Here is a 27,196-nt window from a genome sequence, read left to right on the forward strand (position 1 = left end):
GTCCAGCCCCAACTAGATCAAGCAGGGATTACTCTGCATATTTTACAGATGGGAATTTGACGCAGAGAATGAACCATACACAGGGTCACACAGTGAGTGCAGGCTGACCCAGGCAGTGTAACGGTCCACTCAGCGTGTGCCTCCTAAAGTTCTAACTTGTAGGTTCAAAACCAATGTGGGAGACAACTTTGACCTTAGAATGCCATAAAGCCATTTGTGCAGAGACTCGTCAGGACTTAGGATGTTCTGTAGGGATGATGTGCATGTCGGTAGGGAGAAAGGGGACGGGATTTATGGAGACAGAGTACACTTTTAGACAGGGGCTTCCACTGTGGGCTATGGATGTTTGAGGAAGGCCCACAGGCTGTAGAAAGGTAGATGGAAACAGTCTCCAGGACGGGCCCATGCCTGTAATCCCAGCACTTTGGGAGGCAGAGGCAGGTGGATCATTTGAGGTCAGGAGTAAAGAGACCAGTCTGGCCAACATGGTGAAACCCTATCTCTACCAAAAATACGAAAAGTAGCCAGGCGGTAGTGGTCTGTGCCTGTCATCCCAGGTACTCAGAGGCTGAGGCAGGAGAATCGCCTGAGCCTGGGAGGCGAAGGTTGCGGTGAGCTGAGATTGGGCCATTGCACTGCAGTCTGGGCGAGACAGTGAGACCCTGTCTCAAAAAAAGAAAGAGTCTCCGGATTCCCTCGTGTGCTTTAGGGGAGTCTGTAGAGTAGGTCAAGCTTGGGCTGGAGTATGGGAAGCTTAAGGAGTTGTGTGCAGTTGAAGGTCAAGGCCAGCCTATGGAAGATGCGTTTCACTGGGAGTGACTGGCGGAGTGGAGAGGGTACCAGAGCGGGTCCACGAAGGCCTCTGGTATCAGGGCAGGGGCCAGAATGGGAAGTGACAGAGGTCTGTACATCCTCACAGGGCAGACCTAGGGAAGCGCTCCGGGTGGGCTCGGTAAAAATGGCGGGGGTGCGGGAAGCCGGTGCGTGCGTGGCGGTTGGTGGGGTATGGGCCACTCCTCTGACCGGACTCGCCCGCTGGCCGCGCGGCGGACGAGTCCCAGGCAAAAACAAACTCTTGCCCTTCAGTCCCGGACGCGCGTGGCGCTCCAGAGGACCAAGCCCTGACTCGCGGCGCCCCACCCCCGCGCAGGCGCGTTTAACTCCCGCTCGCCTCCCGCCCCTTAGCAACCCTCCCGCAGCGTTGCCCCGGCAGTAGCCAATGAGACAGGAGCCACGAGCACACGGACCAATCGGCGGCGGCGACGGTGTGGAACGCGGTTGCCAGGAGGCGGGACGCGGCGGCGTGCCAGCCGAGCCACTCTGGCGACCGCAGAGAAGAGTGTGTACGTGGTGGGGGCTTCCTCGGCGGCGGGCATGGAGGCTTCGTGCTGCCGGCTCGGTCCCAGCTGCGACAGGTCAGACAGGGCCGTGGCAGGTCTCCTCCTGAGCGAGGCGGAGGGGCGAAGCGAGAAGGCGGAGGTCCTCTCCGGGAGCCCTGCGGGGAGAGGGCGGGACACGGGACTCGGCGACCCAGGCAGGGATGGGTTCGGCGGCGGGAGGCGAACCCCTCTCCCTGCTCCGGTGTGGGGACCCCTTAGGCGGAGCGGCGGCCCTACAGCCCGCGCCGTGGGCAGAGACCTTTGGTTCAGGTCCCTGCTCAGGAACTTTAGGAGTTTTCGTGTCGGGCTCCCTGGGCCCCTCTGGGCCTTGGGTCTCCCTGGGGGGAGACGGGGTGGCCCCGCTGTGCTCGCACTGCCCGGCCGTGTCTCCGCCGAGACGGGACCCAGCCCCTCCCGGGAGGCGGTGCGGGTGATGTTTAGTGACTTGTTCTGACGCCGCCGCTTCGGACGGGTAACGCCGAATTCTGGAGCAGAGTCCCAGGAGCGGAAACGCGAAACTTCTTTTTCCTCTCTGCTTTCCAGTGTTTGTCCCTGATTCGGGACGGTCTGATTGATTTGCCAGTGGGCCACACCCCTTGTTTGTGCGCCTCTTTCTCTGCCAGGGGCGGAGTTTGGGAAGGAAAAAGGATCCAAAATCTCAGCGTGTCACTTTCTTGTTCGCTAGGTTAATGAGAAGTTAATGGGGAGCCGTTTGAAATCCTTGGTTAGAAACGTTGGCGTCATCTGAGGATTTAAGTCCTACCCGCCAACTGTATACTCCGCTTTTTATTCCATTACCAAGACAAAGATTTGGGGCCGGGCGCGGTGGAACACGCCTGTTATTCCCAGCACTTTGGGAGGCCAAGGCAGGAGGATCGCTTGGTCTCAGGAGTTCGAGGCCAGCTTGGACAACATAGTGAGACCACCATCTCTTAAAAAAAAAAAAACTTTGGCCGGACACGGTGGCGTGCGCTTGTAGTTCCAGCGACTCGAGAGACTGAGGAGGGAGGATTCCTTCAGCCCGGGAGTTCCAAACTCCTGTGATGGGCCGCTGAGCTTGCTAGCCTGGACAACACAGCGAGATCCTGTCTCCTTAAAAAAAAAAAAAAAAAGATTTGGCCGGGCGCGGTGGCTCACGCCTGTAATCCCAGCACTTCGGGAGGCCAAGGTGGCCGGCTCACGAGGTCAGGAGATCGAGACCGTCCTGGCTAACACGGTGAAACCCCGGCTCTACTAAAAATGCATAGAAAATTATCCGGGCGAGGTGGTGGGCGCCTGTAGTCCCAGCTACTCGGGAGGCTGAGGCAGGAGAATGGTGTGAACCTGGGAGGCGGAGCTTGCAGTGAGCCGAGATCGCGCCACTGCACTCCCGCTTGGGCAATGGAGCGAGACTCCGTCTCAAAAACAAACAAAATAATTTGATGTGTAAGGATTTAGTTTGATATTTACACTAGTAGATATTTAAACAATTTAAAACCATTTTTAAAAATTGTCCCAAAATTGTTGGGGATAAAGAACACCTATTTTCCTTTTTCATCAGGCTCTATTGAGGTGATAGCTGCACTCTGAAATTTGTTCACTGTGCTTTTTTTTCCAAGTCGAGGAAGAAAACTACATTTGCAGGTGTAAGTGCTAGGGGAGGTAAAGTTAGTATTCAGCATCTCTGGTTGAACTCAGAAAATATTTGTTCAGTTGTGGGTGCTCAGTTTTAATTCTATGAATTTAAAGTAGTAAATTTCATGGGTACCAGATGTTTGATATGACTCAGATTTTTGGGAAAAAAAAGGGGGGGAGGGTGGGGGATTGGCTTTGAAATTGGAACCAGGAGGTTTTTCCCTCCTTTTTTTTTTTTTTTTGAGACGGAATCTCGCTCTGTCGCCAGGCTGTAGTGCAGTGGTGCAGTCTCTGCTGACTGCAACCTCTGCTTCCCGGGTTTAAGCGATTCTCCTGCCTCAGCCTCCCGAGTGGCTGGGACTACAGGCACGCGCCACCACACCCAGCTAATTTTTCTATTTTTAGTAGAGACGGGGCTTCACCATGTTGGCCAGGATGGTCTCAATTTCTTGACCTCGTGATCTGCCCACTTAGGCCTCCCAAAGTGCTGGGATTACAGGCGTGAGCCACTGTGCCCAGCCTCCCTCCTTTTTCTTCCGAAAGAAACTAGCTTTTTAAATTTTATTTTTTTTTTTTTTTTTTTTTTTTTTTTGAGACGGAGTCTCGCTCTGTCGCCCAGGTGCTGGAGTGCAGTGCCGGATATCAGCTCACTGCAAGCTCCGCCTCCCGGGTTTAAGCCATTCTCCTGTCTCAGCCTCCTGAGTAGCTGAGTTTTTTGTAAGTAGAGACGGGGTTTTGTTAGCCAGGATGGTTCGATCTCCTGACCTCGTTCCGCCCGTCTCGGCCTCCCAAAGTGCTGGGATTACAGGCTTGAGCCACCGCGCCCGGCCGCTTTTTAAATTTTATTTTATTTTATTTTATTTTCATTTAATTTTATTTTTATTTATTTATTTTTTTGAGACAGGGTCTCACTCTGTCGCCCAGGCTGGGATGTGGTGGGCGATCTCAACTCACTTCAACTGCTGCTTCCCTGGATTAAGTGATCCTCCCACCTCAGCATCTCTAGTAGCTGGGACCACAGGTGCGTGGCACCGCCTGGCTAATTTCATGTATTTTTTGTAGAGATGAGGTTTTGCCACGTTGCCCAGGCTGGTGTCGAAGTGAGCTCAGGTGATCTGCCTGCCTCAGCCTCCAAAACTGCTGGGATTACAGGCCCGAGCCACTGCACTTGGCCCTAAATTGTAAAATTGACATCAAAGGGGAATGTGTGAGTCACCAAGTGTTTCTCCTGCCCTCCTGTAATGCTAATGCAACTTCTATCACTGCTTAACTCATTTGTTACTAAGAGGGAGTCTCTTGCTTTTCTCTCTTTTTTGGCTTCAGGTTGTGTGTAATAATGTGTTTTTTTTTTGTTTGTTTGTTTGTTTTTTTTTTGAGACGGAGTCTCACGCTGTTGCCCAGGCTGGAGTGCAGTGGCGCGATCTCGGCTCACTGCAAGCTCCGCCTCCCGGGTTCTCGCCATTCTCCTGCCTCAGCCTCCTGAGTAGCTGGGACTACAGGCGCCCGCCACCGCGCCTGGCTAATTTTTTGTATTTTTAGTAGAGACGGGGTTTCACTGTGGTCTCGATCTCCTGACCTTGTGATCCGCCCGCCTCGGCCTCCCAAAGTGCTGGGATTACAGGCTTGAGCCACCGCGCCCGGCCTTTTTTTTTTTTTTTCAAATGGAGTTTCGCTCTTGTCACCCAGGCTGAAGTGCAATGGCGCGATCTTGGCTCACTTGCCTCCTGTGTTCAAGCGATTCTCCTGCCTCAGCCTCCTGAGTAGCTGGGATTACAGGCGTGCGACACCATGCCCGGCTAATATTTGTATTTTTAGTAGAGACAAGGTTTCTCCATGTTGGTCAGGCTGGTCTTGAACTCCTGACCTCAGGTGATTCGCCTGCCTCCGCCTCTCAAAGTGCTGGGATTACAGGCATGAGCCCCCCACCCCGCCTGGCTGTTTAATGTTTTTGATGAGATACATTGATAGAATTTTCTGTATTGCTGCCTTTCAGTGTAAGGATAACAACCAACTTTTAGGTTTTCTGTGTTTTTTTTTTTCTTGGAATTATGTAACTCTTTTATCATGAGGCAGATTTATTTTCAACAAAATAGAAAAATTATTAACTACAAATTTTTATTTTTATTTTTATTTTTTTTGTAGAGACAAGGTCTCACTATGTTGCCCAGGCTGGTTTTGAACTCCTGGTCTCAAGTGATCCTCTTGCCTCCCCCTCCCAAAGTGCTGGGATTATAAGTGTGAGCCACCAGGCTTGGCCTGTTTTTCTTTTTTTTTTTTTTTTTTTTTTTTTTTGAGACGGAGTCTCGCTCTGTAGCCCGGACTGGAGTGCAGTGGCCGGATCTCAGCAGCTCACTGCAAGCTCCGCCTCCCAGGTTTACGCCATTCTCCTGCCTCAGCCTCCCGAGTAGCTGGGACTACAGGCGCCCGCCACCTAGCCCGGCTAGTTTTTTGTATTTTTTAGTAGAGACGGGGTTTCACGGTGTTCGCCAGGATGGTCTCGATCTCCTGACCTCGTGATCCGCCCGTCTCGGCCTCCCAAAGTGCTGGGATTACAGGCTTGAGCCACCGCACCCAGCCCTGTTTTTCTTGTATCAGAAATATTTAGTGAAAATTGGCAGTGAAATTTGAAACAACACTCAGGACCTTTGTTGAGGCTAGACATTTTATAATATAGATTCCCTGGAGATGACAGGGGTTGGCTGGTGCTGGAACTTAAGCCTTATCTGGCCTTTTGTAAGTGATAGAGAATTGAAGGCTTGCTTCCCACTGTGGTGTGACCTTGTGAGCTGGAGTCATCTAAGAAGTTCCAGTCGGTGGTTTGTCCATATGCCATGATTTCTCTTTAGAAATATAAACAGTAGGCTGGGTGTGGTGGCTCACGCTTGTAATCCCAGCACTTTGGGAGGCTGAGATGGGGGATCACTGGAGGTCAGGAGTTCAAAACCAGCCTGGCCAACATGGAGAAACCTCACCTCTACTAAAAATACAAAACTTAGCTGGGCATGGTGGTAGGCACCTGTAATCTCAGCTACTCACGAGCTGAGGCAAGAGAATTGTTTGAACCCGGGAGATGGAGGTTGCAGTGAGCCAAGATCGCGCAACTGCACGCCAGCCTGGGTGACAGAGCAAGAGTCCGTCTCAAAAACAGCAACAACACAAATACACACACACACACACACACACACAAAAAAAAAAAGAGATCTGTCAAGATAAAAAGCTCTGTAATAGGCCAGGTGCGGTGGCTCATGCCTGTAATCCCAGTGCTTTGGGAGGCAAGGGGGTGGGGGGAGCAGATCATGAGGTCAGGAGTTCAAGACCAGCCCAACCAACATGGCAAAACCCTGTCTCTACTAAAAATACAAAAATTAGCTGGTTATGGTGACGTGCGCGTATAGTCCCAGCTACTCTGGAGGCTGAGGCAGAAGAATTGCTTGAACCTGGAAGGCGGAGGTTGCAGTGAGCTGAGACCGCACCACTGCACTCCAGCCTGGATGACAGAGTGAGATTCTGTCTCAAAAAAAAAGCTCAATAATAATGGCTAACATATTTGTGTTCTTTGCAGACTTCATTGTGCTTTCACATATTTGATCTCTTTTGAGCTTTATAACTCTGAAGGAAACAAAGTGCAGGTGTCATCTGCATTTTGTAGATGCGGAAATTAAGGTTTAGAAAGGTTATGTTATACCTAAGATTACGTGATGAGTAAAATGATGTCATCAGAAGTAAAATTTAGGCTTTGGCTTCTCGTCTCCTCCTCTTTTCTCACACATTATCATAAGGTTGATTCCAAATATTCTGGATGCCCTTTGTGCATATAATTGATAATAATATACTGATTATGGCTGGGTGCAGTGGCTCACACGAGTAATCCCAGCACTTTGGGAGGCTAAGGTGGGTGGATCACCTGAGAGTTTGAGACCAGCCTGGCCAACATGGCAAAACCCCATCTCTACTAAAAATAGAAAAATTAGCTGGGCTTGGTGGTGTGCAGCTATAATCCCAGTTACTTGGGAGGTTGAGGTAGGAGAATTGCTTGAACCTGGGAGGCGGAGGTTGCGGTGAGCCGAGATCATGCCACTTCACTCCAGCCTGGGTGACAAGAGTGAAACTCCGTTTGAAAAATAAAATAAAATGAAATAAAAATAAGAAATAGTGAAAATAAAAAACATTCCCGAAGAAAGAAAATGTAACCCCTGAGAAGGGAGAATTGGGCAAGAGTTAGAATGAACTTAAGTTCTGAGTAATGTCTGTTTGAATCTACAAGTAATAAATGCATTCTTGTAACCTTTGGATTAAATCATACATCTTAAATAGCCTTTCTGTTTAGTTCACTCAAAAGAATGCTTTTTGCTTTTGCTATGTGGTACATGCAAAATCAGGAGGGGTTTACTCTAAAATAGTTTTCCCTGCTGCATTCTTCGGGGCTCTGTGAATGCTCAAATCAGTGGCCAGCCTTTCCTTCTCATTGCCTTCCTCTCCCCAAGCAATTCTCCCTGCTCTGATTGTGTCTCTGCTAAATGGGCCTCCTAGGAAATGGATGTTCATTCCCTGGCTTCAGTTAAGGTAGCTCCAGATTGTGGCCATCTTTCAAGTAGAAGACAGCTGAGCCTAGAATACTACCATTTCTCCCTAGATGAGGAAGGATAGATGTCAAAGGAATTCTTTTCTGACAGTTCTCGTATGACCTTTATGTGTCTTTTCTCAGAAGCAATATTTTGTTCCAGCCAGATGTGTTCTTGGTGTGTCAGTATGTGTAAAAATACGGCTTTCCAATAGTGACATTTAGGATTTGGACAAGGTGAACCTATTTGTCAACTGAGTTAGGAAACATACTTCGTTAATAGCTCTTTCCACAATTATCTGAAATGGTTATCAGTTTGAACATGATGAAATCTGATGAGTCTTTCACTCTATACAGTTATTTGCCACTTAGTGGTGGGGATGCGTTCTGAGAAACGTGTGCTGTGTGAACATCATAGAGTGCACACAAACCTTGATGGGATATCCTACTACCTACCGAGGCCCTGTGGTACAGTCTGTTGCTCCTAGGCTGCAAAATTACACGGCCTGTTACTGTACTGAACATTGTAGACAACTGGAACACAATGGTAAGTGTTAGTGTATCTAAACATATCTAAACATAGCAAAGATACAGTGAAAATACTTTTTTTTTCTTTTTTTTTTTTTTTGAGATGGAGTTTCACCCTTGTTGCTCAGGCTGGAATGCGGTGGCGCGATCTCGGCTCACTGCAATCTCTGTCTCCCAGGCTCAAGCGATTCTCCTGCCTCAGCCTCCCAAGTAGTTGGGATTACAGACGTGTACCAGCATGCTCAGCTAATTTTGTATTTTTAGTAGAAACGGGGTTTTACCATGTTGGTCAAACTGGTCTTGAACTCCTGACCTCAAGTGATCCACCCGCCTTAGCCTCCCAAAGTGCTGGGATTACAGGCGTGAGCCACTGTGCCTGGCTGAAAATGTAGTGTTATCATCTTATGGGATCACCGTTGTATATGCAGTATGGTTGACCTAAATGTCATTATTCAGGGCACTCCTCCCCAGGACTGCTTTAAAATCCATTCACTGGCTTGAAAGTTCTACCTAAAAATAGCAAGTCAGCTGGCATTTTTAATGAACATATTGAAATACCAGAGAATGAAATTCCTGCCTCTGCTGACCATTTTAATACACGTGTTCAATCGTGCGGTTTAACACATTCAGGTAGACTGGGAGTGAGACTTGTGATTGAATTCTGGCTCTTTCATTGATCAACTGTTTGACCTTTAGAATATAAGCTATAGTTGTAAGTTCAAAATTGCTTTCCTGTGATGTGTAGAAAATAAGGCTGTAACAAGAACCCAAGAAATATTTTTCAAATATGCTCCTGGAAAAATAAAATTATTGCTATTTAGCTTTGCAGGAAGAAGCTTCAATAAATCTACAAGGTAGGTACTATAATCTCATTTTACAGAGAGATACGAAACTTCTATGAAAGGAGTTCACCTCCTTTCTCGCCAAATTCATTTAGATCATCTATGAGTTTTGTATCTCTCTGTAAAATGAGATTATAGTGCCTACTTTGTCAAGGTTATTGTGAAAATTAGATAATATATATTTAACATAATTCCTGGCAGGCAGTATTAAGTATTCACTAAGTGGAACTGTACTTAAGTGCAACTAGCAGAGTGACAACACATTTTAACAATGTTTCCATAACAATACAGTTTTGAACTTTTAAATATTTTTTTGGAGTCTTGCTGTGTTGTCCAGGCTGGAGTGCAGTGGCAGGATTTCGGCTCATGGCAACCTCCACCTCCCGGGTTCAAGCAATTCTCCCTGCCTCAGCCTCCTGAGTAGCTGGGATTACAGGTGCCCACCACCACGCCTGGCTAATTTTTGTATTTTTAGTAAGGACAGGGTTTTGCCATGTTGGCCAGGCTGGTCTCGAACTCCTGACCTCAGGTGATGCACCTGCCTCGGCCTCCTAAAGTACTGGGATTATAGGTGTGAGCCGCCACACCCAGCCTAAAGATTTTTTAAATACAGGGGACATTCTTAGAAATGTGTGGGTTTCCAGCATTCGAAAGATTATGCAGAAGCTTTTGAAAGGTGATAAAGTGTTAGGATGAAATCATTAGCTTCTCACTGAAGTGAAGATTAAGGTAATACATTCATTTGTAGTGTTAAGAAGTATCGTAAAACAAAAATCTTCCCAGGCACAGTGGTTCAAGCCTATAATCCTAGCACTTACAGAGACTGAGGCAGGAGGAAGGAGATCACTTGAGGCCAGTAGCTCAAGACCAGCCTGGGCAACATAGTGAGACCCCCTGTCTGTCTGTTGGTCCGTCATGTTCGTTTGTTCTCTCTTTCAAGAGATAGGGTCTCCTATATTGCCCAGGCTAGTCTTGAACTTGGGCCTCAAGTGATTCTCACACCTTGGCATCCCAAAATGCTGGACAGGCATGAGACACTCTGCCTGGCCCGAGACCCTATCTCTTAAAAGAAAAAAAAAAAAAATCTAGGCTGGGCGCCATGGCTCACGCCTGTAATCCCAGCACTTTGGGAGGCCAAGGCGGGCAGATCACCTGAGGTTAGGAGTTCGAGATCAGCCTGGGCAGCATGGTGAAACCCTGTCTCTACAAAAGATACAAAATTAGCTGGGTGTGGTGGCACATGCCTGTGATCCCAGTTACTTGGGAGGCTGAGGCACGAGAATTGCTTGAATATGGGAGGTGGAGGTTGTAGTGAGCCAAGATCGCGCCATTGCGTTCCAGCCTGGGCAACAAGAGCAGAAACTCGATCTCAAAAAAAAAAAAAAAAAGATAGCAGTTGAAGTTTGAGTGCTTACTATGAGCCAAGTTTCATTTAATCTTCACGATAACCTTCTGAGTTAAGTGTCATTGTTCTCACTTTGTAAATTAGGAAATTTGAGGCTTTACTAGGTTAAGTTGTACTGGGAACTGTGCTGTAACCACACTGCACACGTCTCTAAATGGGGACTTACGATTAGTTTGAACTAATATAGGCCAAGCCAGGGGTCAGCAGACCTTTTCTTTTTAATTTTTTTTTTTCAGATAGGGGTCTTGCTTTGTTGCCCAAGCTGGTCTTGAACTACTGGACTTAAGCCATCTTCCCGCCTCAGCCTCCCTAGCAGCAGGGACTGTAGGCATGCACCATCATCCCTGACCAGTGGTCCTTTTCTGTGAAGGTCTTAACCAAATGTTTTTGGTTTTGTAGGCCATACAGTCTCTGTCCCACTTACTCATTACTTAGTTTTCCTGTTGTAGCACAAAAACAGCCATAGATAATAGGTAAGTGAATGAATGTGTCTGTTTCAATAAGACTTTATAGACACTGGAATTTGAAGATTTTTTTCTTTTTATTCATTACTTCCTGCACAGTGATAATTTCTTTTTGGGCTCAGGGGACAGGTTCTCACTGTGTTGCCCAGGCAGAGTGCAGTGGTGCAATCGTAGCCCACAACAGCCTTGAACTCCTGGGTTTAAGCAATCCTTCTGCCTCAGCCTCCTGAGTAGCTGGGATTACAGGTGTGCACCACCACGCCTGGCTAATTTTTAAATTTTTTGTAGAGACGGGGTTCTCACTATGTTGCCCAGGCTGGTCTCAAACTCCTGGCCTCAAGCAGGCTGCCCACTTAGGCCTCCCAGAGTGCTGAGATGACAGGCATGAGTCACTGCATCTGGTTGGAATTTGAATTTAATATAATGTTTACATGTCTCAAAGTAGTATTCTTCAGATATTTTTAACCTTTTAAAAATGCAAAAATCGGCCGGGCGCGGTGGCTCAAGCCTGTAATCCCAGCACTTTGGGAGGCCGAGACCGGCGGATCACGAGGTCAGGAGATCGAGACCATCCTGGATAACCCAGTGAAACCCCGTCTCTACTAAAAAATACAAAAAACTAGCCGGGCGAGGCGGCGGGCGCCTGTAGTCCCAGCTACTCGGGAGGCTGAGGCAGGAGAATGGCGTGAACCCCGGAGGCGGAGCTTGCAGTGAGCTGAGATCCGGCCACTGCACTCCAGCCTGGGCGACAGAGCGAGACTCCGTCTCAAAAAAAAAAAAAAAAAAAAAAAAAAAAATACAAAAAATTAGGCAGGCGTGGTGGCGGGCGTCTATAGTCCCAGCAACTCGAGAGGCTAAGGCAGGAGAAATGGCATGAACCTGGGAGGCGGAGCTTGCAGTGAGCCGAGATCGCGCCACTGCACTCCAGCCTGGGCGACAGAGCGAGACTCTGTCTCAAAAAAAAAAAAAAAAAAAAAAAAACCCACAAAAAAACTTGGAGACGGGCGTGGTAGCTCACGTCTGTAATCCCAGCACTTTGGGAAGTTGAGGTGGGCACATCATCTCAGGTCAGGAGTTCAAGACTAGCCTGGCCAACCTGTTGAAACCCCATCTCTGCTAAAAATACAAAAAAAAAAAAAAAAAAAAAAAAAAAAATTAGCTAGGTATGGCGGCTCACGCCTGTGAACCCAGCTACAGGGGAGGCTGAGGCAGGAGAATTTCTTGAACCTGGGAGGAAGAGGTTGTAGTGAGCCGAGATCGCGTCACTGTACTCCAGCCTAGTGACAGAACGAGACTCTGTCTCAAAAACAAAAGCAAAAAAACTTGGATTCTAAAGATACATTGTTCTGTAGATGGTCTCTGGACTGTACTTTCCTCCTTTCTCCCCAATTTCATTTAGAGCATAAAAGCACTTTCTTAGGCTGTTAGAAGCACTTGGATTGGAAATGTTGCCTATAGTAACCTGTATAAACATCAATATGTCAATAACAGATTATTAGTGCAAAATTTATATGTCCATAAACTGAAAGGGAATAACGACTGGTGACTGGGTCTATGAAATTACAGAAGTAAAGCCTAAGGGAGATGGCAAGCTTTCCTGTTCTGCTACCCTTGTCAGCTGATGGCCCGAGACAATTAATAAAGTACTCATTTTAAACTCAAAAACATCTGTTTTGAATAATACTTTTTTTTTTTTTAACACCCTACCTTTGAGGTAACTATTGTTAATAGTTTGTGTATATCCTTCTGGAATTCTTCTATTCCTGTAGACCTTGCAGATACTTTTTTTTTCTACTTACAGTTATTTTATTTTTATTTATTTATATATTTTTTTAGAGTGTCTTGCTCTCTCACCCTGGGCTAGATGTGGTGGCGTGATGATAGCTCAACCTTCTGGGCTCAAGCAATCCTCCCACCTCAGCCTCCCAAGTAGCTGGGACTCAGGCGTGCGCAACCAAGCCAAGATAATTTTTTTTTTGTAGAGACGGTTTCACCGTGTTGCCCAGGCTGGTCTTGAGCTCCTGGGCTCAAGCGATCGTCCTATCTCCTAAAGTTCTGGGATTACAGGCGTGAGCCACTGTGCCTGGCCGTGTTGTGGTTTCAATACACACTTACCTTGACCTTCCTGGCTCAAGCAATCCTCCTGCTTCATTCTCCCCGAGGAGCTGGGACCGCCGGAGCACTCCACTATACCTGGCTAATTAGATTTTTTTTTTTTTTTTTTTTTTTTTTTTTTTTTGTGGAGACAGGGCCTCCTTATATTGCTTAGGCTTTTTGCCCAATTTTTATTTTGTTTTATTTTATTTTTTGAGACAGAGTCTCACGCTGTTGCTCAGGCTGGAGTGCAGTGGCGTGATCTCAGCTCACTGCAACCTCCGCCTCCCGGATTCAAGTGATTCTCCTGCCTCAACCTCTTGAGTAGCTGGGAATACAGGCACGCACAACCACGCCTGGCTTATTTTTTGTACCACGCCCAGCTTATTTTTTGTATTTTTAGTAGAGACGGGATTTCACCATGTTGGCCCAGCTGGTCTCCAACTCCTGGCCTCAAGTTATCTGCCCATCTCAGCCTCCCAAAGTGCTGGGATTACAGGCATGAGCTACCTTGCCTAGCTCCAATTTTTAATTAGGTTGTTTGTCTTAATAAATCTGTAAGAGTTCTTTAGATTCTAAATATAAATTTTTTGTTAGATATATGTTTTACAAATATTTTCCCTAGTTTGTGGCTTGCCTTCTAATTTTCCTAACAGTATCTTTGCCGAACAAAAGTTTTTCATTTTGATGAAGTCCAACTTGCTGATTTTTAAGTAGTAAATTTAAGTAAAAGTCATAATCATACCTACAGTTTTTCTTCTAGAGGATGTTAGTCAATCTTCAAATAAGCATGCATAACTAGATTTAAGAATAATAAATTATTTTTTGTACTTGTTTTCTTGAGGTAAAGCTTTTATTTCCTGTATCTTTCCTGTGTAATACCTTTGGAGTAATTCCTAGTCTCACACATACTACATTTATTTCTAATAGGTTGAGTTGAACCAAATTTTTGTAAATTATTTTAACTTCATGCAGCAGCTAATTACTAAATATTTACAATTATGAATTTCTCTAAAATAAATTGCCAAGTTGTCCTCTTTATCACTGCACACTGGCATTTATTGCATTAATGAAAGAAGATAACTATATCTAATTTCTAAGTCTAAAAAATAGGCCAGGCACAGTGTCTCATGCCTGTAATCCCAGCACTTTGGGAGGCCGAGGCAGGTGGATCACAAGGTCAGGAGATTGAGACCACGGTGAAACCCCGTCTCTACTAAAAATACAAAAAAAATTAGCTGGGCGTGGTGGCGGGAGCCTGTAGTCCCAGCTATTCAGGAGGCTGAGGCAGGAGAATGGCGTGAACCCAGGAGGCGGAGCTTGCAGTGAGCCGAGATCGCGCCACTGCACTCCAGCCTGGGCGACAGAGCGAGACTCTGTCTCTAAATAAATAAATAAATAAATAAAAGTAATAATTTGTGATGTTCCGAAGCAATACTGTGGTCAGTAAAGGAAGCCTTCATTCAAGTTACTATCAGGAAAAGCAATGGGCTGCTCACAGCCTTTTTTTTTTTTTTTTGAGACAGAGTCTTGCTCTGTTGCCCAGGCTGGGGTGCAGTGGCCGGATCTCAGCTCACTGCAAGCTCCGCCTCCCGGGTTTAGACCATTCTCCTGCCTCAGCCTCCCGAGTAGCTGGGACTACAGGCGCCCGCCACCTCGCCCGGCTAGTTTTTTTTTTGTATTTTTTAGTAGAGACGGGGTTTCACCGTGTTAGCCAGGATGGTCTCGATCTCCTGACCTCGTGATCCGCCGGTCTCGGCCTCCCAAAGTGCTGGGATTACAGGCTTGAGCCACCGCGCCCGGCCATGCTCACAGCCTTTACTTTTGCAAGTCTTATCCTGCTGCTTTCCTGGCAAGGATCGTGTTTACTCTCTCCAGTACCACAGAAGCAGCCTGTTTAGCCTCCTGCATCAGTGGCCAAATTGCAGTTGAGTGCTGATTACTGCATCCTTATCTGGCACAGTGTAGGAAGCCGCAAGAAACACTCTGATTGTTCAGTGGCAATGGATTTTGTGTGACTGGCAGCTCGAAAAATTTACTCTTAACAGGCTGAGAGAAGTTGACAGGAACGTTGAGAGTGCTGAATAATCATAGATTCTTGAGGGTCATTAGTAACATTATTCAGTGCTTCAAAGTACTTGGCAGTATGGTTTGTTGGGTATAGCACTAGACTAGCAATGGAGAATGTTTTAAAGTATGCTCGAAGTTTCTCTGTTACTTATCTTTAGCAAATTTCTTCATTGTTCATGCCATCTTCGTTCCCTAGAAATACTGTGTGAGCGTAATTTAGGTGGTAGATTAAAGGGCAATGGGAATTTTTTTTTTTTTTTGAGACGGAGTCTCGCGCTGTTGCCCAGGCTGGAGTGTAATGGCATGATCCCAGCTCACTGCAACTTCCGCCTCCTGGGTTCAAGTGATTGTCCTCCCTCAGCCTCCCAAGTAGCTGGGATTACAGGCGTGGGCCACCATGCCTGGCTAATTTTTGTATTTTTAGTAGAGATGGGGTTTCACCGTGTTGGTCAGGCTGGTTTCGAACTCCTGACCTCAAGTGATCTGCCCACGTCAGCCTCCCAAAGTTCTGGAATTACAGGCATGAGCCACTGCGCCTGGTAGCAGTGGGCTTTTTAAAGGTAGTCAGTCCGCAACAATGAAAAAAAGTTACCGAAATTTATATTTTATTTTTTTCTCTTTTTATTTTGAAAAAATTTGGCCAGGCACAGTGGCCCATGTCTGTAATGCCAGCACTTTGGGAGGCCGAGGCAGGTGGATCACCAGAGGTCGGGAGTTCAAGTCCAGCCTGACCAACAGGGAGAAACCCTGTCTCTCCTGAAAATACAAAATTAGCCAGGCGTGGTGGTGCATGCCTGTAATCCCAGCTACTCGGGAGACTGAGGCAGGAGAATCGCTTGAACCCAGGAGGCAGAGGTTGCGGTGAGCCAAGATGACGCCACTGCACTGCAGCCTGGGCAACGAGAGCGAGACTCTATCTCAAAAAAAAAAGAAAAAGAAAAGAAAAAATTGAAATTTGCTGAAAAGTCGCAAGAAAGCACCGTCCATAAACCTATGCCCTTCACATAGATTCATCTCTAATATTTTTTATACCCGACTTTAAAAAATCTTTTTAGACTTACATAAAATTTATAAAAATATTAGACAATCCCTCTATACCTTTCACCAAGTTTCCCCTAATGTTAACATCATCTTCTTCTTCTTTTTTTTTTTTTTTTTTTTTTGAGACGGACCCTAGTTCTGTTGCCCAGGCTGGAGTGCAGTGGCATGATCTCGGCTTACTGCAACCTCTGCCTCCTGGGTTCAAGCGATTCTCCAGCCTCAACCTCCTGAGTAGCTGGGATTACAGGTGCCTGCCACCACGCCCAGCTGATTTTTCTATCTTTAGTAGAGACGGGGTTTCACTGTGTTGGCCAGGCTTGTCTCGAACTTCTGACCTTGTGATCTGCCCGCCTTGGCCTCCCAAAGTGCTGTGAGCCACTGTGCCTGGCCTAATGTTAACATCTTACATAACCATGGCCACATTATCAAAATCAGGAAATTAATATACAATCAATACTGTTAACTAATTCATAGGCCTTATTTGAATTTTGTCAGTTTTCCTACTAATGTCTCTTTCCTAGTCTAGGTTTTTTTGGTGTCCATAAATAAAGGTGAGTGAGATGGGACATACTGCCAGAAAATTCTCTTTGCATACACTGTGCAGTGTTGTAAGGCCTTGTAGTTCTCTTCAGCTAATTTTTATTTTATCTGTCTATCTTACCTATATTTATCTGAGATGGAGTCTCGCTCTGTTGCTCAGGCTGCTGTGCAGGGTCACAGTCACAGCTCACTGCACCCTTGAACTCTTGGGCTCAAGTGCTCCTCCTACCTCAGCCTCCTGATTAGCTGGGACCACAGGCTCCTGGCACCATGCCCAGCAGGTATCTTCAGTTTAGCCTTTACTGGTTGGTAACTGGAGAATTGTCCAAGAGAATGGTGTTCTGTGGGCATTCTCATCTACCACACTTGAGTGTTTCTGTGTTTCTTCAAGATGTGTGTTTAGGGTTTTTCCTGTTTGTACCAAGCAAATAGGAAATTTTCTTTGAGAAAAATGGGAGGAAAAAGAGTTACTCCACTTTTTTTTTTTTTCCTGTAGGAATTCTTTCTGTTTTGTGTTGATTTATTAACCAGGCTTGCTTGTGGTTAGGCTTGCTATTCAATAACTAAGTTAAAATGAAGGAAAGAGAATATTAACACAGGCCGGGCGTGGCAGCTCATGCCTGTATCCCAGCACTTTGGGAGGCCAAGATGGGCGGATCACCTGCACCTGAAGTCAGGAGTTGGAGACCAACCTGGCCAACATGGCAAAACCCCTTCTCCACTAAAAATATGGCAGGCACCTGTAATCCCAGCTACTTGGGACGCTGACGCAGGAGAATCGCTTGAACCCGGGAGGTGGAGGTTGCAGTGAGCTGAGATCGTGCCACTGCACTCCAGCCTCGATGACAGACTGAGACTCTGTCTCAAAAAAAAAAAAAATTAAGTCAGAAAAATGTAAATTTATTAAGATGATATTCCAGATTAGACTAGAAATTTTAGTTCAGATTGAATATAAGTCTATAAAATATCTTTTTTTTTTTTTTTTTTTGTTGAGACAGAGTCTCGCTCTGTCACCAGACTGGAGGGCAGTGGCATGATCTCGGCTCACTGCAACCTCTACCTGCCAGGTTCAAGCAATTCTCTTGCCTCAGCCTCCTGAGCAGCTGGGACTACAGGCACACACCATCATGCCCAGCTAATTTTTGTATTTTTAGTAGAGATGGGGTTTCACCATGTTGGCCAGGATGGTCTTGATCTCTTGACCTCGTGATCCACCCGCTGCAGCCTCCCAAAGTGTTGGGATTACAGGCGTGAGCCAGTGCACCAGGCGTTATAAAATATCTTTATAGGTTATAATTTAACTAAAGGTATAACTTTTTAAGTTATAATTTATTTAAACTTAGAACTCAGGGAAAATGTGACTTTTGATATATAGGAGACTTACAAATGTTACAGTTACTTAACATGTATTTATTGTCTCTTCTGTTCAGGTCAAAATGCTTTGATTGTACCCTATTTATTCAGAGTGTCTGTTCAACTTGCCCAGGCTTGATGAAAGGAATCAAGTGATGTCTAGATGTACTGTCAAAAACATACCTGTTTTTTTCACTATTTGAGGCCTTATGAGAAACGTTTGAAAACTTTAGTCGTATGCCAGAACTTAACATCTTTGAAGAGGTTTTAGCATGGGTGGGGAATGATTCGTTTTTCCCCCACGCCAGAAGTCGTCACACCTTTGGTTTAGTGTTGAGAACAGAGTGCAGATTTGTAGCAGCAGCTGTTTGAAAATACTAGTTCATGGTGGAGATTTCAGTGAGCCAAGATCATGCCACTGCACTCTACCCCGGGCGACAGAGCCAGACCCTGTCAAAAAAAAAAATTTTTTTTTTTTTTTTTTTTTTTGAGAGAGAGTCTTGCATTGTTGCCCAGGCAGGAGTGCAGTGGCGCCATCTTGGTTCACTGCAACCTCTGCCTCCTGGGTTCACGCGATTCTCCTGCCTCAGCTTCCTGAGTACCTGGGATTACAGGTGCAAACCACCATACCTGGCTAATTTTTTGTATTTTTAGTAGAGATGGGGTTTCACCATGTTGGCCAGACTGCTCTTGAACTCCTGACCTCGTGATCCGCCGGCCTTGGCCACCGGAAGTGCTGGGAATACAGGCATGAGCCACTGGCTCTTTTTTTTTTTTTTTTTTTTTTTTTTTTGAGACGGAGTCCCACACCGTCACCCAGGCTGGAGTGGTGCAGTGGCGTGATCTCAGCTCACTGCATCCTCCGCCTCCCGGGTTCAAGTGATTCTCCTGCCTCAGCCTCCTGAGTAGCTGGGATTACAGGTGCATGACGCCACTCCCAGCTAATTTTTTGTATTCTAGTAGAGACGGGGTTTCACCGTGTTGGCCAGGCTGGTCTCAAACCCCTGAGCTCAGGCAATCCACCTGCCTCGGCCTCCCAAAGTGCTGGAATTACAGGTGTGAACCATCGTGCCCGGCCTAATTTATTTTTAATTAAAAAAGAAAATGGCTATAATCCCAGCACTTCGGGAGGCCAAAGCGGGTGGATCACCTGAGGTCAGGAGTTTGAGACCAGCCTGGCCAAAATGATGAAGCCCTGTCTCTACTAAAAATAAAAAATTAGCCGGGCATGGTGGCGGGCGCCTGTAATCCCAGCTGCTCAGGAGGCTGAGGCAGGAGAATCGCTTGAATCTGGGAAGTGGAGGTTGCAGCGAGCCGAAATCACGTCATTGTACTCCAGCCTGGACAACAAGAGTGAACCCTTCATCTCAAAATAAGTAAATAAATAAATAATAAATTTTAAAAAATGAAAATACTAGTCCATAACAGTGGACTTTTTTCTCCAAATTCTCCTTTTGCTGTATAATGTCATTTTATGCAGAACTTTAAAAAATTTATACTGATACATGGCCAGGCGCAATGGCTGACGCCTGTAATCTCAGCACTTTGGGAAGCCGAGGTGGGCAGATCACTTGAGGTCAGGAATTCAAGACCAGCCTGGCCAACATGGCAAAACCCCATCTCTACTAAAAATACAAAAATTGGCCGGGCACAGTGGCTCACACCTGTAATCCCAACACTTGGGGAGGCTGAGGTGGGCAGATCACGAGGTCGAGGTCAGGAGATCAAGACAATCCTGGCTAACACAGTGAAACCCTGTCTCTACTAAAAATACAAAAAATTAGCTGGGTGTAGTGACGTGCACCTATAGTCCCAGCTACTCGGAAGTTTGAGGCAGGAGAATCGCTTGAACCTGGGAGGTGGAGGTTGCAGTAAGCCGAGATCACGCCACTGCACTCCAGCCTGGGCAACAGAGTGAGACTCTGTCTCCAAAAAAAAAAAAAAAAAATTACAAAAATTAGCGGGGCATGATGGTGCACCCCTGTAGTTCTAGCTATTCAGGAGGCTGAGGCAGGAGAATGGCTTGAACCCAGGAGGTAGAGGTTGCAGTGAGATGAGTTGAAGCCACTGCACTCCAGCTTGGGTGGCAGAGTAAGACTGTCTAAAAAAAAAAATTTTATACTTATACACATTGAATACCTGTAATATTCTAGCACTCTAGTTTTGTTTTTGTTTTATCTTTTTTTTTTTTTTTTTTTTTTTTGGTCACACTATATTAATGAAGGATTTTTAAATTTGGGGTTTAAAAATACGTGACTGCAGATAAAAATCATTAAAGAAAACAGCTGGGCGCGGTGGCTCACGCCTGTAATCCCAGCACTTTGGGAGGCCGAGATGGGTGGATCACGAGGTCAGGAGATGGAGACCATCCTGGCTAACACGGTGAAACCCCGTCTCTACTAAAAAATACAAAAAACTAGCCGGGCGAGGTGCCGGGCGCCTGTAGTCCCAGCTACTCGGGAGGCTGAGGCAGGAGAATGGCGTGAACCCGGGAGGCGGAGCTTGCAGTGAGCCGAGATCTGGCCACTGCACTTCAGCCTGGGCGACAGAGCGAGACTCCGTCTCAAAAAAAAAAAAAAAAAAAAAAAAAAAAGAAAAGAAAACAGAAAACGTAGGAACATATCTAGGTGAAACATGAGGGGCACAAAGTCAAGGCCAGAGGCTGTTGTGTCTGACATTTTTGTTTATTTGTTCCTCTTTGGAGCTGGGAGAAAAGAGATGATTTATTGACCACCCAGTATTTTTTGTTTGTTTGTTTTTTAAACATAAAGATCATGAGTGAATTAATAAATAGAGAGGCATGTCAGAAAATCAGAAAGCACCTCCACGTCTGTGTGTGCGGGTTGTTAAACCTGCCTCACAAGTGAATGAAGAGGAAGCGTCTTCGCGACAGCATGCAAATTCCAAGTTGCTCTGCATTAGTAAGATGCATAGAACCTTCTAAAATGTAGGAATATAGTGGCACACCATTAAGCCATAAATAAATGCTTTGGTATATTTGCCCCACATGTAGCAAACACCATGTTTCTCTTTGTGGTAATGGAATTTGTCTTCTTAAATAGCACCTTGTAGTTCCAGTTTTTCTGGCACTAAGTTCCCAGTAAACATTTATCATCCAAATAATTGAGAACCATTTCTGCCTAATTTCATACTTCACACTTTCCAAGAATGCTGAATCACAAAATAAAAGTCTTAAATTAGGAAATTGTCAACAATAGAAAAGCCTTCAGAGAGAGTTTTTTTTTTTCCCCCCGTTTGTTTGTTTTGAGCCATAGTCTCGCCCTGTCGCCCAGGCTGGAGTGCAGTGGTGTGATCTCGCTGTTCCTCCGCCTCCCGGGTTCAAACGATTCTCCTGCCTCAGTCTCCCGAATAGCTGGGATTACAGGCATGGCCACCACACCTGGCTAATTTTTTGTATCCTTAGTAGAGACAGGTTTCACCATGTTGGCCAGGCTAGTCTCGAACTCCTGACCTTGTGATCCACCCACCTAGACCTCCCAAAGTGCTGGGATTATAGGTGTGAGCCAATGTGCCCGGCCCAAAGAGTGTTTTTAAATGTTCAGAAGGGCTTGGTTTATCAGCTGAAGACTGGTTTTATTCCATTTTTGTTGTTTCTTTCTGCCTTCAAGCAGATCTGTCTCCCGGTGGCAATAAATGTCACCTGTTCATCCATACTTACAGTTGTCTCCTTCGATGACTGGCATAATAAATGTTATTAATGACAGACTTGAGTAAGTTAAATTAAATGCCCAGATCTTCAGGAATTCAGTAGGCTCTAATAAGATGCTATACACAGTGTAATTTTCCCTGTCGTAGAACTAACTCCAAAAAACAAATAAATATGTTTGATTTTTCAGATGTAATTTAGATGCCAGAAGGAGACCAGAATTGGGGTCTGTTTCTGCTGTTTAGCCTTACACATGACTCTTCAAGTCTTCCTTCATCTTCAAAGTGTAAAAAATAATGGTATCTAGTTCATAGGGTTGTTTTAAAAAAATAAACAAAATAATACCATGTAAAATGCTTACCACTATGTTCAGAGCATAACGCGTACTCAAGACATTGTTTAAAACAAAAGGAAATCCCTGCATGCATGGGGTCTGTGTTTTCATCTTTTTCTTGTCCTTGGAGTATTTCAGTCTCCTGAGGTCCTCTGGAGTAAGTGTGGTGTTAAGGGTGGGAAGTCCTCCTGCAGTCAGTGCGGGTAGCCTCTAGAAGCTGATGCCTTTCTGTAAGGCAGAATCGATTGGTTCCAAATAACCCAAAAGAGTACATGCATAAAGAGATGAAATTGACAAGGAGTTTTCTCTTTATATACTTGCTTTCTTGCTTTATTTTTTTTGGAAAACAGTGTCTTCCATGAAGAAATGATGAAGATGCGACAGGCTAAACTGGATTATCAGGTGAGCAGAGTCTCCTCTTTTGAAATAGGTGGCCAACTATACTGGCCGTGATGCTGGTGGTCTTGGCTCTGAATCCTTGGCAGGGCTATGGAAAGAAGACTGGGAAGGAGAAGGCTCGGGTGGTTACCTATGAAGCAGTGTCTGGAGTTAGTGGTTGCTGAACCAAGGCTCTGGGCTATGGCAAGACCAAAGTGCTTTGAGGATGTCAGCAACAAGACTGGCCTTGGATTTACAATCACCAGAAATTCCTTGGTGCCTTTCTTTCTGAGGAATTAAAAGAATGTTAACATTGTATTTCTATGTAGTAATTTGGTTCTGCTACCTTAAGTACCTCTCTACAATGTAATTTCACTCACACTGTAATTTCACAAGATGGTGTTCTTATGCTAAAATGCAGATCCGAACTTGCTACTGCTGCTTTAAAATCTCCATCGCATGGCCAGGCGCGGTGGCTCACGCCCGTAATCCCAGCTCTTTGGGAGGCTGAGGCAGGTGGATCACGAGGTCAGGATATCGAGACCATCCTGGCCAACATGGTAAAACGGTCTATACTAAAAAATACAAAAAATTAGCCGGGCATGGTGGCAGGCGCCTGTAGTCCCAGCTACTCGGGAGGCTGAGGCAGGAGAATGGTGTGAACCCAGGGGGCAGAGCTTGCAGTGAGCCGAGATCACGCCACTGCAGCCTGGTGACAGAGCAAGATTCCGTCTCAAAACAAACAAAAAATCTCCTTCACAAAGAGGATAATTTTCTTCACAGAGCTGCTGGCACATTTAGTTTGTTTTCTCCATTACACTAAGCTCTGTGAGAGCAGGAGCCAAGCATGTTTTGGATAAACATTATATCAGAAGTTCTCAGCACGGTGCTGGACATGTAGTAATCTTTCATTAAGTATTTGAACAAAGGAAGGAATAAATGAACGGTTTTGTGTTGTTACATGCTGTGATCATCATGTTCAGATAGCTTAGAACCTATACCCAACATACATTGTATTTATATTCGCTTTTTTCTATGAATCTATTCGAATTCAGCAAATTCTGTAGCTAGGATCGTTAACAGTCAAGATGTCTGGATTCAGTAGGTGACTAAAAGTCTCTAAAGTTTTGTCTTCTCTTCTTTATGTGGTTGGTGGAACTAATAATGGGACTTCTAGCCTAATAAATTATTTTAGAGGTGGAATTACTGAAAACTAAGCAACAACTAAATTACTGTGATTGTGGAGAAGATTCTGTTACACACACACATATACATACAGACTTATCCCTCTGCCCGCAGAGATCACAGTAATTGGGATGAGCCCTTTATTTTCTTCATTCCGTTGCAGAGCAAATTGTATTTAGGGAGAAGTGGACACAAAAATGTAGATCTTTGATTTATTTTTACTCATTTTTATTCTTAGGCATCCTAGTATCGTAAGGCCCAATTTTACCTACTTTGTTAACATTAGGTAACATCTATGGTTCATCTATCAATCATGTTCTGAGACATTAGTCTTTAAATTTTGTATATAGATACATTCTCTGAGTTTTTTTTTAAAGGTGGCCCTAGTAGTTTGTAATTGTATTCTTTTCATTGAAAATACTACATGTGGTAGAAATGTTGTAACTTTTGTAAGCCTTTTTATAGCACAATTTTTAAAATTATGTTTTTACATAGGTAATAAAAACATAAGAATTCAAATAATATAAGATAGATATTTGATGAAAATATCTCTGTCTGCTTGGCTCAGTTCTTTGTCAGTGGCTGCCACTGACTTTTTTTTTTTTTTTTTTTTTTTTTTTTTTTTGAGACGGAGTCTCGCTCTGTCACCCAGGCTGGAGTGCAGTGGCCGGATCTCAGCTCACTGCAAGCTCCGCCTCCCGGGTTTAGGCCATTCTCCTGCCTCAGCCTCCCGAGTAGCTGGGACTACAGGCGCCCGCCACCTCGCCCGGCTAAGTTTTTGTATTTTTTAGTAGAGACGGGGTTTCACCGTGTTAGCCAGGATGGTCTCGATCTCCTGACCTCGTGATCCGCCCGTCTCGGCCTCCCAAAGTGCTGGGATTACAGGCTTGAGCCACCGCGCCCGGCCGCCACTGACTTTTAATATATTACATCTTCCAGAGATAGTCAGTGAATTTTTTATTTTTTTTTATTTTTTTTATTTTTTTTTTGAGACGGAGTCTCGCTCTGTCGCCCAGGCTGGAGTGCAGTGGCCGGATCTCAGCTCCCTGCAAGCCCCGCCTCCCGGGTTCACGCCATTCTCCTGCCTCAGCCTCCCGAGTAGCTGGGACTACAGGCGCCCGCCACCTCGCCCGGCTAGTTTTTTGTATTTTTTAGTAGAGACGGGGTTTCACCGTGTTAGCCAGGATGGTCTCGATCTCCTGACCTCGTGATCCGCCCGTCTCGGCCTCCCAAAGTGCTGGGATTACAGGCTTGAGCCACCAAGCCCGGCCAGAATTTTTTATTTTTTTTATTTTGTATTTATTTTTTTCAGACAGAGTCTCGCTCTGTCGCCCAGGCTGGAGTGAGTGGCGCAGTCTTGGCTCACTGCCAGCTCCGCCTCCCGGGTTCACGCCATTCTCCTGTCTTAGCCTCCCGAGTAGCTGGGACCACAGGCGCCCACCACCACGCCCGGCTAATTTATTTTATTTTATTTTTTTTTTTGTATTTTTACTAGAGATGGGGTTTCACCGTGTTAGCCAGGATGGTCTGGATCTCCTGACCCCATGATCCGCCCGCCTTGGCCTCCCAAAGTGCTGGGATTACAGGCATGAGCCACCGTGCCCGGCCTTTTTTTTTTTTTTTTTTTTTTTTTTGAGTCAGTAAATTTAGAGACATAAAATTTTATAGGATTTTTTTTTTCACATGCCTGGTAATATCAAAGGGATTTTTTGAAATTAAAAAAATATATATCTTTGGATAAGATGTATAAATTTTGGTGTTAAATAATGTATGAGAAGCTGGCATGGTAGTGTGCATCTGTAGTTCCAGCTGCCTGGGAGGCTGAGGAAGAAGGATCCCTTGACCTCAAGTGTTTTCGTTCAGTCTGGGCAACACAGCAAGACACCACCCTGCATCTCTTTAAAAAAAAAAAAAAAAGGCCGGGCGCGGTGGCTCAAGCCTGTAATCCCAGCACTTTGGGAGGCCGAGATGGGCGGATCACGAGGTCGGGAGATCGAGACCATCCTGGCTAACACGGTGAAACCCCGTCTACTAAAAATACAAAAAACTAGCCGGGTGCGGTGGCGGCATCTGTGGTCCCAGCTGCTCGGGAGGCTGAGGCAGGAGAATGGTGTGAACCCGGGAGGCAGAGCTTGCAGTGAGCTGAGATCCGGCCACTGCACTCCAGCCTGGGCGGCAGAGCGAGACTCCGTCTCAAAAAAAAAAAAAAAAAGTGTATGAGAATATTGTTAGAGCCATGAAATGCCAACAGGTACTTGAGAAGGAAGTTACTCAGTAGGGGGTAAGGGAATTTCCACAAATGCAAGCTGAGCATTCAAATGGTGTATAACAACAAAGGCAGCACCACATAACGAAGAAAACATTGGGCTGGGAAACAGAAGGCTTTGGTTCTAGTTCTGGCTCTGCCATTATTCAGCTGTGTGATTTTAGGTAAAGTTCTTAAAGTCAGTTGGCCTCAGCCATTTCATCTGTAGAGTGAAGTTAGACTGGATAAAATAATAGAATGTTAGAAAGAATCTTCAGTGTCTAAGTTAGAGCCAAGATGGAGCCGTATTGAGGAAGCATAGGCTACAACTCAGCCCAGGCATCCCAGGCGGGCAGTATCTTGGTGGGAGCCTCACAGTCCAGAGTAGGCCAACCTGCCCAAGGGATACAGTGCACACCCGTCAGTGATGGTGGCACGTCCCAGCAGTTACCCTCAATGGAGGTGGGAGAGGCTGGGGAAACCCTGCCCAGATGTACATTAGATTAGACTCAGGAATTCTGCTATGGCAGTGTCCCTTTGGTTGAGTGTCACTGGTTGTGAGCTTTATAGGATAAGAAACAGCTAAAAACGGCCGGGCACGGTGGCTCAAGCCTGTAATCCCAGCACTTTGAGAGGCCGAGATGGGCGGATCACAAGGTCAGGAGATTGAGACCATCCTGGCTAACACGGTGAAACCCCGTCTCTACCAAAAAATACAAAAAACTAGCCGGGCGAGGTGGCGGGCACCTGTAGTCCCAGCTACTCGGGAGGCTGAGGCGGGAGAATGGCGTGAACCCGGGAGGCGGAGCTTGCAGTGAGCCGAGATCTGGCCACTGCACTCCAGCCTGGGCGACAGAGCAAGACGCTGTCTCAAAAAAAACAAAAAACAAAACAAAAAAAAAAACAAAAAAAAAAACCAGCTAAAAACAACCAAAGTTAATCTGTCTCCTGAGGATTGGTTCATATTAGCCCGTCTCATAAGTGATGAATCTGAATCTGAGAATTACTTTCTAGTGAACCATATTCGAGAATTAGCTGGTCTTTACATTCCCAGTAGAAATATCTGTGGGAAGTTTGCAATCAGAACGTGGCTTGGTATATTCAAAATCAGAGCAGGTAGATTTGTAAAATGATATTTATAGTGACACATTAAAATATGATAGTATGATTAATTCGCCTCTTCTGAAGGGATATACCTACCCAAGGAAGGAGATTTGCATGTGCCCAGGACATTCTCCCTGCCTTAGTGCTAGAGACACAGGGTAGATCTTGTTCTTTCTCTTCCCTTAACTCATTCCTTTTTTTTTTTTTTTTTTTGGAGACAGAGTCTCCCTCTGCCACCAGGCTGAAGTGCAGTGGCGCCATCTCGGCTCACTGCAACCTCCGCCTCCTGGGTTCAAGCGATCCTCCTGCCTCGGCCTCCTGAGTAGCTGGGACTAAGGTGCACGCCACCACGCCCAGCTAATTTTTGTGTATTTAGTAGAGATGGGGTTTCA

General features: G+C 45.7%; 1 protein-coding gene across 2 annotated transcripts in view; it reads left to right on the forward strand.

Annotated features, from left to right (window-relative positions):
- Positions 1 to 1,299: 1,299 nt before the first annotated feature.
- TULP3 (TUB like protein 3) overlaps positions 1,300 to 27,196 on the forward strand; it is a 54,412-nt gene continuing 28,515 nt past the window's right edge. Inside the window, exons 1-2 of one of the 2 annotated variants that reach the window (XM_050747127.1) lie at positions 1,300 to 1,415; positions 22,243 to 22,294. In XM_050747127.1, the coding sequence (XP_050603084.1) occupies positions 1,375 to 1,415; positions 22,243 to 22,294 (93 nt within the window). In that variant the 5' untranslated portion in view covers positions 1,300 to 1,374. The remainder of the gene's footprint in view (positions 1,416 to 22,242; positions 22,295 to 27,196) is intronic. The other variant, XM_050747128.1, reaches the window with a different exon arrangement.

Source organism: Macaca thibetana, chromosome 11 (assembly GCF_024542745.1).
Source record: "Macaca thibetana thibetana isolate TM-01 chromosome 11, ASM2454274v1, whole genome shotgun sequence".
In the NCBI taxonomy this organism is placed as follows: domain Eukaryota; kingdom Metazoa; phylum Chordata; class Mammalia; order Primates; family Cercopithecidae; genus Macaca; species Macaca thibetana.